The sequence below is a fragment of the Capra hircus genome, chromosome 1 (assembly GCF_001704415.2).
Source record: "Capra hircus breed San Clemente chromosome 1, ASM170441v1, whole genome shotgun sequence".
In the NCBI taxonomy this organism is placed as follows: Eukaryota; Metazoa; Chordata; class Mammalia; order Artiodactyla; family Bovidae; genus Capra; species Capra hircus.
This window is the reverse complement of record NC_030808.1, coordinates 152,072,569-152,086,528: the sequence shown is the minus strand read 5'-3', so window position 1 is coordinate 152,086,528 and position 13,960 is coordinate 152,072,569. Positions and strand designations below refer to the sequence as shown.

Genomic DNA, 13,960 nt, shown 5'->3' with positions numbered 1-13,960 from the left:
GAGAACACAGCGGTGAATTAGCTCTGTTCCCCTAAGGAGTTTACCATCCAATAAGGCAAAATGACACAGGGAAAAAGCAGCCGGGAACTAGGGAGGAGCAAATTCACGCAGAGAAAGAAGGCAGACTTGCTCTGGATGTCAGGTTTGTTACCACGAGCTCCCCCATACATTCGGATAAACGCGTCACACTGTACGCTGCAGGGACCAAAGCTGAGGAGCCAAACTCACCTGTCTAGTGCCTGCCGAGCCAGCTGCTTCAGCTTATTTTGCAGAGTTTTATCAGCAGTTTCATAAGACTTAAGAAAAAGAGAGACAGACATTCTGAAGCATATTAATCTGCTTGATCCATGATATTTCTAAGCAAGAAAAAGAAACTTACAATGCACATTACACTTCAAACATTATGAGAATAAGCCAAGACACTTTATTTTTATCCTTAAAGGTATCACTTAAAACTGTGTTGAAACTCATCACTGAGGTAAACCCTAAGACCACTTAATGTGGACGAGCGGTAAGTGGGACACAACTGGAAAATCACGGTGCTGCAGAAGGCCGGGCGGCGGGAGCCCCAGCAGAGCAGGGTTACCGCACTAAGTGAAAGGTCAGGAGAAGGCCTCAGAGCTCCACTTATACGTGGAGTCTGAAAGCAAAACAGATAAACAAAATAAACCAAATGCACAGACACAGAGAACAGATTAGTGGGTTCCAGAGGGGAAGGGGAGGGGGCTGGGGACGGGCAAAATGGGCGAAGGGGGTCAAGTGCATGGGATGGAAGGTAACCAGACCTGCGGTGGTTATCACTTTGCTGCGCGTGCAGACCTCGAATTATAATGCTGCACTGTATGTAACTAAAACGGAACCCCCCAGCACTTACCAGCAGTCTCAGGTACCTACAGAAATGAGGCTAGACGGTTCTTCTGGAGAAGAGACCTGGGACAAAGAGCTGGCCCTCGGAACAATACTGACAACCCCACTCTCTCCTGCCTCACACCCTCCTATCAGCGCACTGCTCACTCTTACGCACCAGATGCCTCTCAGAGCTGACTGCTTCTCCTTAGGAAAGAATAAAACCACTCAGCACGCAGACTCCATACTGTAAATTAATACAGCTCTCCAAAACCACTAACTGATTTCTTAGTGTATCAAACTGAATAAAAGGGGGAAGAGCTTTATTTTTTTTATTATGACAAACCCAATTTTTTTCCCTTTTTTACAAAAGTTGAAGTATAGTTGATTTACGATAGTTTCAGGTGTAGAATAGACTGATTCAGCTATATACATACACATATTCATTCTTTTTCAAATCTTTTCCACTATAGATTACTGTTAAGATATTGAGTCTAGTTCCCTGTGCTACACCGTAGGTCTTTGGTGTCTATCTATCTCATATACAGTAGTGTGCATATGTTAATCCCAAACTCCTAACTCATCCCTCTCACGGGAACTTTATTTTAAATTCACAGATTGTGATGAATTCTTCCTGTAATAAGTTAATTTTAGTTACAGGAGTGTAAGATGGTCAAAAATGCTACCTGTAATTTAAAAAAACAATTGCCAAGTGATTCAATTAACCCTGTCAAATTTTTAACAAGGTGTTAAAAATCCATTATTAATTCTACTCTTCATTAGCTTTTTTTTTAAAACTTATTTTTGTATTGGGGTATAGACAATTAACAGTGTTGTGATAGTTTCATGGAAAAGTCATGGGACTCAGCCATATATATACCTATCCCATTATCTTTTAATGAGGAGCAACTTAAGTTATATCTATAATAATAGGATTTTTTTAATGAATTGTTACATAAAATGCACTAGTAAGGGGAGAAATTTCTTAGGACAATTCCACCAAACTTAACCTGTAAGAATCATTATACATACGGTTTTCAGACAGAGATCTACAGCTTCTGTATACAGCTCTATAGCATCTTCAACATTCCCTTTTTCATCTTCGTCAAAAGCTTGTGTCACGAGGAAATGGGCACGCTCTAAGTCCAACTGATGTTTTGATTTCAAAGGATCCGCACTCTTTGACTGAACTAGGATCAGAAAAAAGCCACATACCTATATATACATCCAGGGAACAACATGTCATTTTAATACACTCTACCAAAATTCTGTAATCCTTCATGTAAAAAACTTAGCAAGGTAAAAAGAAATCTTTAAATTTTCCCTGAACTCTTCTCTGTCCCTACTAGCTAGCACTTTTCATCATTTAAAAAAGTAAAATGAACATTAGCGTTCTCCCCACAAAAAACAAGACTGAAACTTAGAAAACACTAGACCTAAATAAACTCAATCATGTTCTAAATTTTTTTTAGTACAGGCAATAATTATATAATCTACTAGGCCTTGATAATAAAATTCATGCTGTTTCCTATTCATCAGGGTCCAGAGTAAGCTATATTTTTATTGCTGTTAGACATAAGTGCTTCTGTTTTTAATATAAAGATATATATCCATAAGAGACTTTCCTCTAGAATATGTAAATATCTCTTATAACTCAACAACAAAAAGACAAATCCAGTTTAAAATGGGTGTGGTGATTATCTCATCAACTTGTGTCAATTCGATTGGCTCACAGGTTACCCAGTTGTTTAGCTAAACAAGATTTCTGGGTAGCCTATGGGGACACTTCTAAATGAAATTAGCATTTAGGATTGAAAGCAGAGTGCCCTCCCCAATGTGGGTGGGCATCATCCAGCCCACTGTGGGCCTGAACTGAGCAGAAGGCAGAGGGGAAGACCCTGCCTACTGCAGGACTGTGGGAGCTGGCACATGGGTCTTCCCTGGCCCTGCGCTGCACCTCACACCATCAGGTCCCCTGCTTCTCAGGCCTTTGGACTTAGACTGAACCACACCACTGGCTTTCCTGGGTCTCCAACTCGCAGAGGGCAGACGGTGGGACGTCTTAGCCTCCATAACTGCATGAGACAACTGCTCGTGAAAAATCTATGTACACCCTACTGGTTCTGTTTCTCTGGAGAACCCTGACTTATATCATGGGGAAAGAATCTGTATAGTCATTTCTCCAAAGCAGATATTCAAATAGCCAACTGGCACATGAAAAGATGCTCATCAGGGAAATGAATATCAAAACCACAGTAAGATGCCATTTTATCCCCAGAAAGATGGCTAAAATAAGACAGAAAATAACAAGTGTTGATAAGGCTGTGAAGGAAATAGAACATTGCTGGTATACCTGTATAATGGTATAGCTGCTGTGGAAAGCAGGTTAGCAGTTCCTCAGAGTTAGACATAGAGCTACCACGTGTGTGCACGCGTGCTCAGTCACTTCAGTCAGGCACAACTCTTTGCAACCTTATGCACTGTCACCTGCCAGGCTCCTCTGTCCACAGGATTCTCCAGGCAAGAATACTGGAGTGGGCTGCCATGCCCACTTCCAGGGGATCTTCCCGACCCAGGGATCAAACCTGAGTTTCCTGCAGTGCCAGTGGATTCTTTACCATTGAGCCCCTGATATGCCCAAAGGTACCATATGACCTAGTAATTCTACTTCTCGGTTTCAAGAGAGCTGAAAACATATGTCCACACAAACACAGCATTACTCACAACAGACAAAAGGTGGAACCAAGCCAACGTCCACCAACTGATGAACAGATAAATAAAATGTGCTATATTAACACAATGAAATATTATTCAACCATAAAAAGAAATGAGACATGCTACCACAAGGATAAATGCTAAAAATATTATGCTAAATAAAAGAAGCCAGATACAAAAGGCCACATACTGGATGACTCCATTTACAACAAATATCTAGAATTGACAAATCCATGGTAACAGAAAATAGATTATTAGGATTAAAGATTAGCAGGATTAGTAGCTGCTAGGGCCTAGGGACAGTGGACAGAATGTGGTCCACTGGAGAAGGGAATGGCAAACCACTTCAGTATTCTTGCCTTGAGAACCCCATGACCAGTATCAAAGGGCAAAATGATAGGATACCGAAAGAGGAACTCCCCAGGTCAGTAGGTGCCCAATATGCTACTGGAGATCAGTGGAGAAATAACTCCAGAAAGAATGAAGGGATGGAGCCGAAGCAAAAACAATACCCAGCTGTGGATGTGACTGGTGATGGAAGTACAGTCCTATGCTGTAAAGAGCAATATTGCATAGGAACCTGGAATGTCAGGTCCATGAATCAAGGCAAATTGGAAGTGGTCAAACAGGAGATGGCAAGGGTGAACGTCGACATTCTAGGAATCCGTGAACTAAAATGGACTGGAATGGGTGAATTTAACTCAGATGACCATTGTGTCTACTACTGTGGGCAGGAATCCCGTTGAAGAAATGGAGTAGCCATCATAGTCAACAAAGAGTCCAAAATGCAGTACTTGGATGCGATCTCAAAAACGACAGAATGATCTCCGTTTCCAAGGCAAACCATTCAATACCTTAGAAATCCAAGTCTATGCCCCAGCCAGTAACACTGAAGAAGCTGAAGTTGAACAGTTCTACGAAGACCTACAAGACCTTCTAGAACTAACACACAAAAAAGATGTCCTTTTCATTCTAGGGGACTGGAATGCAAAAGTAGGAAGTCAAGAAACACCTCGGATAACGGGCAAATTTGGCCTTGGAATACGGGATGAAGCAGGGCAAAGGCTAATAGAGTTTTGCCAAGAGAACGCACTAGTCATAGCAAACACCCTCTTCCAACAACACAAGAGAAGACTCTACACATGGACATCACCAGATGGTCAATACCAAAATCAGATTGATTATATTCTTGGCAGCCAAAGATGGAGAAGCTCTATACAGTCAACAAAAACAAGAGCGGAAGCTGACTATGGCTCAGATCATGAACTCCTTATTGCCAAATTCAGACTGAAATTGAAGAAAGTAGGGAAAACCACTAGACCATTCAGGTATGACCTAAATCAAATCCCTTATGATTATACAGTGGAAGTGAGGAATAGATTTAAGGGCGTAGATCTGATAGAGTGCCTGATGAACTATGGACGGAGGTTCGTGACATTGTAAAGGACACAGGGATCAAGATCATCCCCAAGGAAAGGAAAGGCTGTCTGAGGAGGCCTTACAAATAGCTGTGAAAAGAAGAGAAGCAAAAAGCAAAGGAGAAAAGGAAAGGTATAAGCATCTGAATGCAGAGCTCCAAAGAATAGCAAGGAGAGATAAGAAAGCCTTCCTCAGTGAGCAATGCAAGGAAATAGAAGAAAACAACAGAATGGGAAAGACTAGAGATCTCTTCAAGAAAACTAGAGATACCAAGGGAACATTTCATGCAAAGATGGGCTTAATAAAGGACAGAAATGGTATGGACCTAACAGAAGCAGAAGATATTAAGAAGAGGTGGCAAGAATACACAGAAGAACTGTACAAAAAAGATCTTCACAACCAAGATAATCACGATGGTGTGATCACTCACCTAGAGCCAGACATCCTGGAATGTGAGGTCAAGTGGGCCTTAGAAAGTATCACTGCGAACAAAGCTAGTGGAGGTGATGGAATTCCAGTTGAGCTATTTAAAATTCTGAAAGATGATGCTGTGAAAGTGCTGCACTCACTATGCCAGCAAATTTGGAAAACTCAGCAGTGGCCACAGGACTGGAAAAGGTCAGTTTTCATTCCAATTCCAAAGAAAGGCAATGCCAAAGAATGCTCAAACTACCACACAATTGCACTCATCTCACATGCTAGTAAAGTAATGCTCAAAATTCTCCAAGCCAGGCTTCAGCATTACGTGAACTGTGAACTTCCAGATGTTCAAGCTGGTTTTAGAAAAGGCAGAAGAACCAGAGATCCAATTGCCAACATCCGCTGGATCATGGAAAAAGCAAGAGAGTTCCAGAAAAAACATCTATTTCTGGTTTATTGACTATGCCAAAGCCTTTGACTGTGTGGATCACAACAAACTGTGGAAAATTCTGAAAAAGACGGGAATACCAGACTACCTGACCTGCCTCTTGAGAAATCTGTATGCAGGTCAGGAAGCAACAGTTAGAACTGGACATGGAACAACAGACTGGTTCCAATAGGAAAAGGAGTACGCCAAGGCTGTATATTGTCACCCTGCTTATTTAACTTCTATGCAGAGTACATCATGAGAAACCTGGGCACAAGCTGGAATCAAGGTTGCCAGGAGAAATATCAATAACCTCAGATATGCAAATGACACCACCCTTATGGCAGAAAGAGAAGAGGAACTAAAAAGCCTCTTGATGAAAGTGAAAGAGGAGAGTGAAAAAGCTGGCTTAAAGCTCAACATTCAGAAAACGAAGATTATGGCATCTGGTCCCATCACTTCATGGGAAATAGATGTTGAAACAGTGGATACAGTGGCTGACTTTACTCTTTTGGGCTCCAAAATCACTGCAGATGGTGACTGCAGCCATGAAATTAAAAGATGCTTACTCCCTGGAAGGAAAGTTACGACCAACCTAGATAGCATGTTTAAAAGCAGAGACATTACTTTGCCAACAAAGGTCTGTCTAGTCAAGGCTATGGTTCTTCCAGTGGTCATGTATGGATGTGAGAGTTGGACTGTGAAGAAAGCTGAGAGCCGAAGAATTGATGCTTTTGAACTGTGGTGTTGAAGAAGACTCTTGAGAGTCCCTTGGACTGCAAGGAGATCCAACCAGTCCATTCTAAAGATCAGCCCTAGGTGTTCTTTGGAAGGACTGATGGTAAAGCTGAAACTCCAGTACTTTGGCCACCTCAGGCGAAGAGTTGACTTATTGGAAAAGACTCTGATGCTGGGAGGGATTGGGGGCAGGAGGAGAAGCGGATGACAGAGGATGAGATGGCTGGATGACATCACTGAATTGATGGACATCAGTTTGAGCAAACCCTGGGAGTTGGTGATGGACAGCCTGGCCTGGAGGCCTGGCGTGCTGCGATTCATGGGGTCGCAAAGAGTCGGACACGACTGAGCGTCTGAACTGAACTGAGGGCCTAGGGGGAGACAGATGGTTAGGTAGCATCACTGACTCAATAAACATGAATTTGAAAACTCCAGGAGATAGTGAAAGACAGGGATGCCTAGCATGCTGCTGTCCACAGGGTTGCAAAGAGTTGGATACGACTGACAAATTTAGTAACACCAAGGGGATGGGAGGAATGGGGCGTGACTACTAATGGTTAAGAGGTTTCTTCTAGGGTGATGAGAATGTCTGCAGATAGATAGTGGTGATGGTTGTACAATTCTGGGAATACACTAAAACCTACTTAACTGTATACTATAAAAAGTTGAATTTTATGGTATGTGAATTATATCTCAATAAATGTTTTTAAAAAAAGCTTTCAATTTTGTCTCAAAATTGTGCTTGATCTTTTAAAAAAACTATAATCCTCAGTAATATCTCTTTAAGCCATGTATTATACTAATCCCATTTATTAAATGAATGTTAAAATATTCAGCTCAAGGTTTGAATGTCAGCCTTGGCCCTACTGACATTTTCTCCTGGATAATTCTTTGCTGTGGACGGTCCTATGCATTTTAGAATTTTCCCTGTAGCACTGTCCCTGCCCTCCAGATGTCAGCAGCATACTACACCCTGACCCCTAACATAAACAACAAACATTTCTCCAGACAATGTAAAATGTCTCCTGAGAGGCAAAACTGATTCTAGTTGAGAATGACTATCTAGCCTATGGTGTCACAGCTATAAGTGGAAGGGCAAGGACTCAACTTAGATCTTTTAATTCCAAGTGTTGAGTTTTTTATACTTCACTAGTGAAATTCAAACTGGGTTACCTTCCCTACCCACAAAGTCATGTCATCTCTCAAAGTTTCTTGACTATCAGCAGACTCTATCTGTTTTAAAAACTGGGATTACGAACAAGATTTTTATTTGATAAAGAACTCTTCTGCATGAAATGATAACTAAGTCAATCATTTAATTCCCTACAAATTATTTTTCACTTGCTGAACAAAATGGGTCAAAAAGTTGGCAAAACATTTAAGGTATGTTACACTCTAAAAATCCTTTACTTCTGTTTTACTGACAAGTTTTCATTCTTCAAGAGATCAGGGCTATCTCATTCTGCGTCTGAGTATCATATAAACATCACATTTATAAATTTAAAAACTTCATTTACTTAGCAAGGAAAATGAAGTCTCTCTGAATTCCATGGTATTTTGAATATATGCATCAGTATAAATTTGTATCAAGTGAGAGCTTGACACAAATAGTTCACCTGTCAATGCATGCAGTTTCTGGGCACTGTCCTAAAAGGAAATACTGTGTCTGTAAGGGGATTGTCATAATAAGAAACCCAACAATTAAATCTACTTTATCTTAACTATAAGCTGGTTATAACTGCTACTATCTGTTCGGAGTAAGTGGTAGAAAGTAGCACAAAGTCTGTCAGAGAATGCTGAATAAGACCTCTCTACGTTTGTGGCTTTATTAGATAGCCACAGGGAAAAAAAGGTCAAAAAAGAATCCTCAGTGACATGAATATATTCTTGAAACAAAATATCAACAGATGATCATTTTCTTTCCTACCATGTAAACAACTGATTTTGCCAAGAACCCTTTTACTTGTAATAGAACTATGAACATTAAGCCTGGGAACTTGTGCCACAGCATTTGCCATGAGGCTTACAAAAACAAACAGGTTGTTCCAGGTCTCTGCTTACATGTCACTTTCCCAAGATATGTTGGCAAACTCTCTAAAATAAGAGTTTAGCTAAGGTCTTGAGGTTGAGGATACTGGTAAAGACTGTGAACCCACTGCTGATGTCTTTAGACACTGAAGAGAAAGTCATTTAATTTTAATAACAGGAGAGGGCATGTGACAGATATTTAAAGGCAGATTTTAACAGGATTCTAATCCCGATTTTGCCAATGATACACTGTTTGAATGTAGATGATTCATGTCCATTTCTGGGAAATTAGGATATCACATGACATGATCTCTGAGGTTCCTCTTCACAGATCTATCAGTTATTTCCATATTACAATTGTCAAAGATGTGATTACCAGAAGAAGAATGAGCAGCAAACAAGTGAAGATCAAGAATCAAAGATGAAAACAAAAAGGAAAGAGAAACATAAGGGAAAAGTAAGATGGGACAGGAAAGAAGAAAAAAAAAATAGTGACATGGTTAGCAGTCTTTACCAACCTGCTGAATGTAAGGCCTGCACTCTTTCCAGATACTCGTTTATTTTTTCTTGAATATGTTCCAGGCTTGATCCTGCCATCTCAGCATAAATTAAAGCTTGTGCAGCTTCCTAAAAATAAAAAAAAAGAATTCAAATGACTCTAACAGATGAATTACAATTTGAGTTTTCTTTACCACTTTCTAACTCACTGTTGGTTTCTATGAATGATAAAACAAGAACGTCTTTAAGATACGAGAAAATTTTTTCATAAAGTAAATGATTAATATAGTCCTTTACTACTTCTTTCAGTTCTCAATGCTCCCAATTTTCTCAGACTGTTGAAACTTTACAAAGTCAAATAGAAGGGGCTGATTTTAAACATTTTCTTAGAATAACTGTGATTTACGTTGTTTTCCTTCTTCTCAGTGCAGTAGGTCAGATGAAACTACATACTGTGAAAAGGTGATCTGAGTCCTGAAAGCATCAGAACAGACAATACTCATAAATATCAACAAACGATTATAAACGTTAATTGTCTCACTATGGCAAGCAAAGTTTTTTCTCCAAAGAAAACATTGTCAAAGAGGGAGACATTTTAAGGCAGATTTCAGCTGAATGAAAGAAACTTAATTAAGAACACCTGGATCCATTTTCCAGTTATTCCATGACCTCCTTAGCCAGTCAGGCTGTGCTAGTGAGGAAAAGTCTCCGTTCTCGCCATCACCATTCCAGGAGGGTGACCAGCACTACCACAGAGAGACTCCCCTCAGCACCACCTCCTTCCCTGCAGTCATCTAAATGGACACATTTCAAGGAACCTCATGCCTCAATATCTGGATCCAAAGAAGCCATCCCTTTTTGAATCCAGTTACTGGAGGAATCGTTTCTCTGAACCTACGAAATCAATAAGAAGAGTACAGTTTTGATCCAAATGGAAATTGGGGGTAGAAAAGATATGTTCTCCTCAGATCCTGCAATTCAGATATTTCAAGGGAGGAAAATACAACTGTATATGTAAATACTGTAGCCAGTTTTTGTAACTGTTGGTATCAACTTTACTTTGCTCATTTCATTTACACTTGAAAGTGATTAACAAGGAATCCCAAAGAGAACAGCATGAAGACTGAAAACACAAAATATCTGAAACAGTTTACATGAATAGAAACACCATCACTCTGCTGATTCTCTCCAGGAAAAGAAACGCTTCATAACAACATGCATGTAATTCTACAGCAAAACAAAAGCCACTGCACAGGATTTCCTTTCACTTTAGAAAAAGCTATTTCATATGGCACTATGTTTACTTAGAACATTTGTCACTATTTCACAAAACTAATACAACGCAGTCCTACTTTTAAAGAAATACCACCATTATGAAATTGTAAAGAAAAGAAAAGTTCAAAAAGAATGGCTCTGAAACACAACCGAAGTCTCTGAACACAGGCTGTAAAATGAAGGCAATCAAACATTAATCTGAGAAAAAAAAATTACACATTATTGGTAGCATACAGGTTTATAGAAGAAAAATGACTACTACTGTATTTTCAAAGCCTGACATTCTTCCTAAAAGAAAAGGTGACGGTCTTTAAAGGATACAGCTCCCTCCACCGGAGTGGGGATGGGCCACGACTGGGGCTGGAGAGGTGTGCGTCTGCAAATCCTCAGAACTGGGGAGCAGACAGTGGACCGGGGGGGGAGGGGGCGGGCTCTAATTCTGGCCTCAGCCATTTATCCAAAAGAAATATCACAGAAACGTGTAAAGCATTAGCTACAAGGATATTATGATGCTGAAGAAACAGAATGCACATTAAAATGGCCAGGAGAGTCTGTAAAGAAACGACGGCATACCCACATAATGGGATACTATGCATCTAGCCCTTAATATTATCATTGATAACAAAGCCATATCGGGAAACTTTTAAAAAATTCGTAATTTTCTTAAAAGTTCAAATGAAATGAACAGGTTTTAAAAAAGCACAGACAATCTGACCCCAGTTTCTTTTTTTTAAAAGGATGTGTACACAGACACTGTGGGGGATGGAGACGTGCGGAAGTCAAGCACCAGGACGCGCAATGCTTTCTTCTTCACTGACTAGCGGCGCTCTCCCGCGTGCTTCCGGCCCGTCTGTGGCGGCGAGCGCACGTCCGTGGAGCCGAGCGCCCGGCCCCGCCGTCGCCCTCCTGAGCGTCGAGCCCGGGGATCGCCTCCGCCGCGGGGACCGAGCCCCCGACGGGCAGGCGCCTCAGCCCCGCCCCCGGCCCGAGGTGGCCCGCCCCCGGCCCCGCCCCCAGCCCGGCCCCGCCCCCGGCCCACCTTGTAGTAAAACACGGCCTCCGCGTAGCGGCCCTCCTGGTCGCGCTGCACCGCCAGCCGCGCGAACTGTACCGCGTCCCGCTCCAGCGCCGCCGAGTCCATGGCCACCCCGCGCCGGAACCCTCCTCGCGTCGCCGACCGCCGCTCGCCCAGGGGCCGCGAGAGGTCCCGGGTCGCGCAGAAGGCGAGCCGGAGCGCACTTCTGCCTCCTGAGGGAGGACGGCCAGCAGCTCACCCCGGGCTCCCAGCCCACCGGCACCCTCGCGCCGCCGCCGCCGCCGCCGCACTCCCCGACCGGCCCACCGGCCACACTGCGCAGGCGCAGCCGGGCCCGCGCAGGTGTTCTGGGAGCCAAGGCGACTGAGGGAGGCCCCGGCTCGGCGGCGGGCGCGGGCGGTGGGCGGGGCCCGGCTGCGCCGCGCCGTGTGCACGTGACCACCAGGGCTCCGGGGATTGGGCAGGCCCAAGCGGCGCCACGTTGGCACCGCCGCGAGCTTCACCGACCTCTTGACGGAACTGTGCGAGTGAGGGCTGTTGCTGGCCAGACTTGGAGCCGGCGCGCATGCGCCTCAGGGAGCCTGGTCTCCAGTTCAGTTCCCCATGAATCGCAGCACGCCAGGGCTCCCTGTCTATCACCAACTCCTGGAGTTCACTGACTCATGTCCATCGAGTCAGTGATGCCATCCAGCCATCTCATCCTCTGTCGTCCCCTTCTCCTCCTGCCCCCAATCCCTCCCAGTACCAGTCTTTTCCAATGAGTCAACTCTTCGCATCAGGTGGCCAAAGTATTGGAGTTTCAGCTTTAGCATCATTCCTACTTAGTATCCAGGGAAGATGAGCTGCGCTTCCCGCCCTCATCTGAGCTGACTTTTTTAAATGAGGGAAGTGAAGTAAGGACAAAGGGTCCTTATGTTATGCTTTTATAAGGTTTCTAATCATGTGAGTCTTCATCTTGTGTACCTCCCCGAGTGTATGGTATTGGGTGAATTGTCGACAAGCAAGGTAATACGTTTTCTTGTGTTCTTATCCTTAGGTTAACTTTAATGCTGTTGTCATGACACAATTAGGTGACTATCTGATTAATTTCTTTCTCTCTTAAAGCTCTGACTTCAGCGATGCTAATGAAGGAGCTTCCCACTTGGTGGAGTGGATAAGAATCGGCCTGCCAGTGCAGGGGACACAGGGTGTGTTGTAGCCTCGCGTTCCAGGAAACAGACTCACCCAGAAGGACAGTGCAGATAGTGGAGTGCAGTTGATCACACCAGTGGGCCCAAGGCGGAGTCTCCTCTTAGCCAAGAACCCAGAGCGACTTTTGTGAAAACCTTATATACCTTAGGTGTATTGCTCAAGCCCACATCCCCAGAGTCCTTAAACCTAGCCTGAAAAGTGTTAAAGGGAGATACAGTCAGGTCACAGCCGTGATTCACAATCAGAAGGGTCAGCTGGTTATACATTGTAGCCTATACCAGTGCGTGCCATAAAGATTATAAAGGTTATTGACTACGTAGGGGATTATTACATTCTTTTTGGTGACGGGGAGTTTTGGTATGGAATCTGGTGTTTATCAGTCTGGGAGGCCAGTTCAGCCATAGGTATGTTACGCCTGTGGCTACCAGGCACATAGTCAAAAGCTCACTGAAAGTGCAAGATGGAGGAGGTTCCTTCTTTTTCAAGATGGAGTCAGCACGGCCTGTTCCTCTCCTCTTTCAATAACACTGGTCGGGAAAGACCCCACGTTCTGGGGAGCAACTAAGCTGGTGTGCCACAACTACTGAAACCCAGGTGGTGTCTAGAGCCTGTACTCCACAGCAAGAGAAGCCACCAGAATGAGAAGCCCCAGCACGGCAGCTGGAGAGTAGCCCCTGCTCACTGCAACTAGAGAACATTCCTGCGAAGCAACGAAGACGCAGTGCAGCCAAAACACAGAGAAATACATAACAACAAAAACGAAAGACACCGTGATGTGAACAAAACTCAAAATTCGCTCTAAGTCAAAGAAGCAAGATGTGAGAGAACAGACTGCGTTACTTTGTTTGCAAGGAACACCGGCAAAGACAAATCTTACCAATAATGTGAGAAGCTGTTAGGGAACAGTTGACCAACACTGCTGCCGTGACTGGGCACCGTAATAACACCTTAAGTCTCCTATCTCAGGATGCTTCAAAGAACATAAAGCCAGAGAAGGGTCCAAAACCTGGGGAAAACCCAGGAGGGGCTGAAAAGGGGAGAAGTGTGTGTTGGTCGCTTCAGTTGCATCTGACTTTGTGACCCCTTGGACTGTAGCCTGCCAGGCTCTTCTGTCCATGGGATTCTCCAGGCGAGAATACTGGAGTGGTTTGCCATTTCCTCCTCCACAGAAGGGGAGAAGAGACCAGTCCATAAAATCTCTTGCCAACCTCCCAGACTCTCTCACACTGGAAATCATTTTGATTGAGGGATGCACGTGCCATCAGGAAGGGCCCTGCGTCAGACCTAATGAGGGCATGAGCAAGATGACTGGCCGGAGACAATCCCAGCTCACCTAACCCCACCCACCAGAAAACCTGAGGCTGCGG

At 43.5% G+C, this 13,960-nt stretch overlaps 1 protein-coding gene and 1 pseudogene across 1 annotated transcript in view; one reads left to right on the top strand and one right to left on the bottom strand.

The window, feature by feature from the left end:
* CAPN7 (calpain 7) overlaps nt 1-11,802 on the bottom strand; it is a 50,973-nt gene extending 39,171 nt beyond the window's left edge. Inside the window, exons 1-4 of the mRNA XM_018052948.1 lie at nt 11,406-11,802; nt 9,112-9,220; nt 1,879-2,036; nt 229-296 (exon numbers count right to left, since the gene is read on the bottom strand). Of these exons, the coding sequence (XP_017908437.1) occupies nt 229-296; nt 1,879-2,036; nt 9,112-9,220; nt 11,406-11,507 (437 nt within the window). The 5' untranslated portion in view covers nt 11,508-11,802. The remainder of the gene's footprint in view (nt 1-228; nt 297-1,878; nt 2,037-9,111; nt 9,221-11,405) is intronic.
* Nucleotides 11,506-13,960, top strand: part of LOC102181342 — a 51,288-nt pseudogene continuing 48,833 nt past the window's right edge.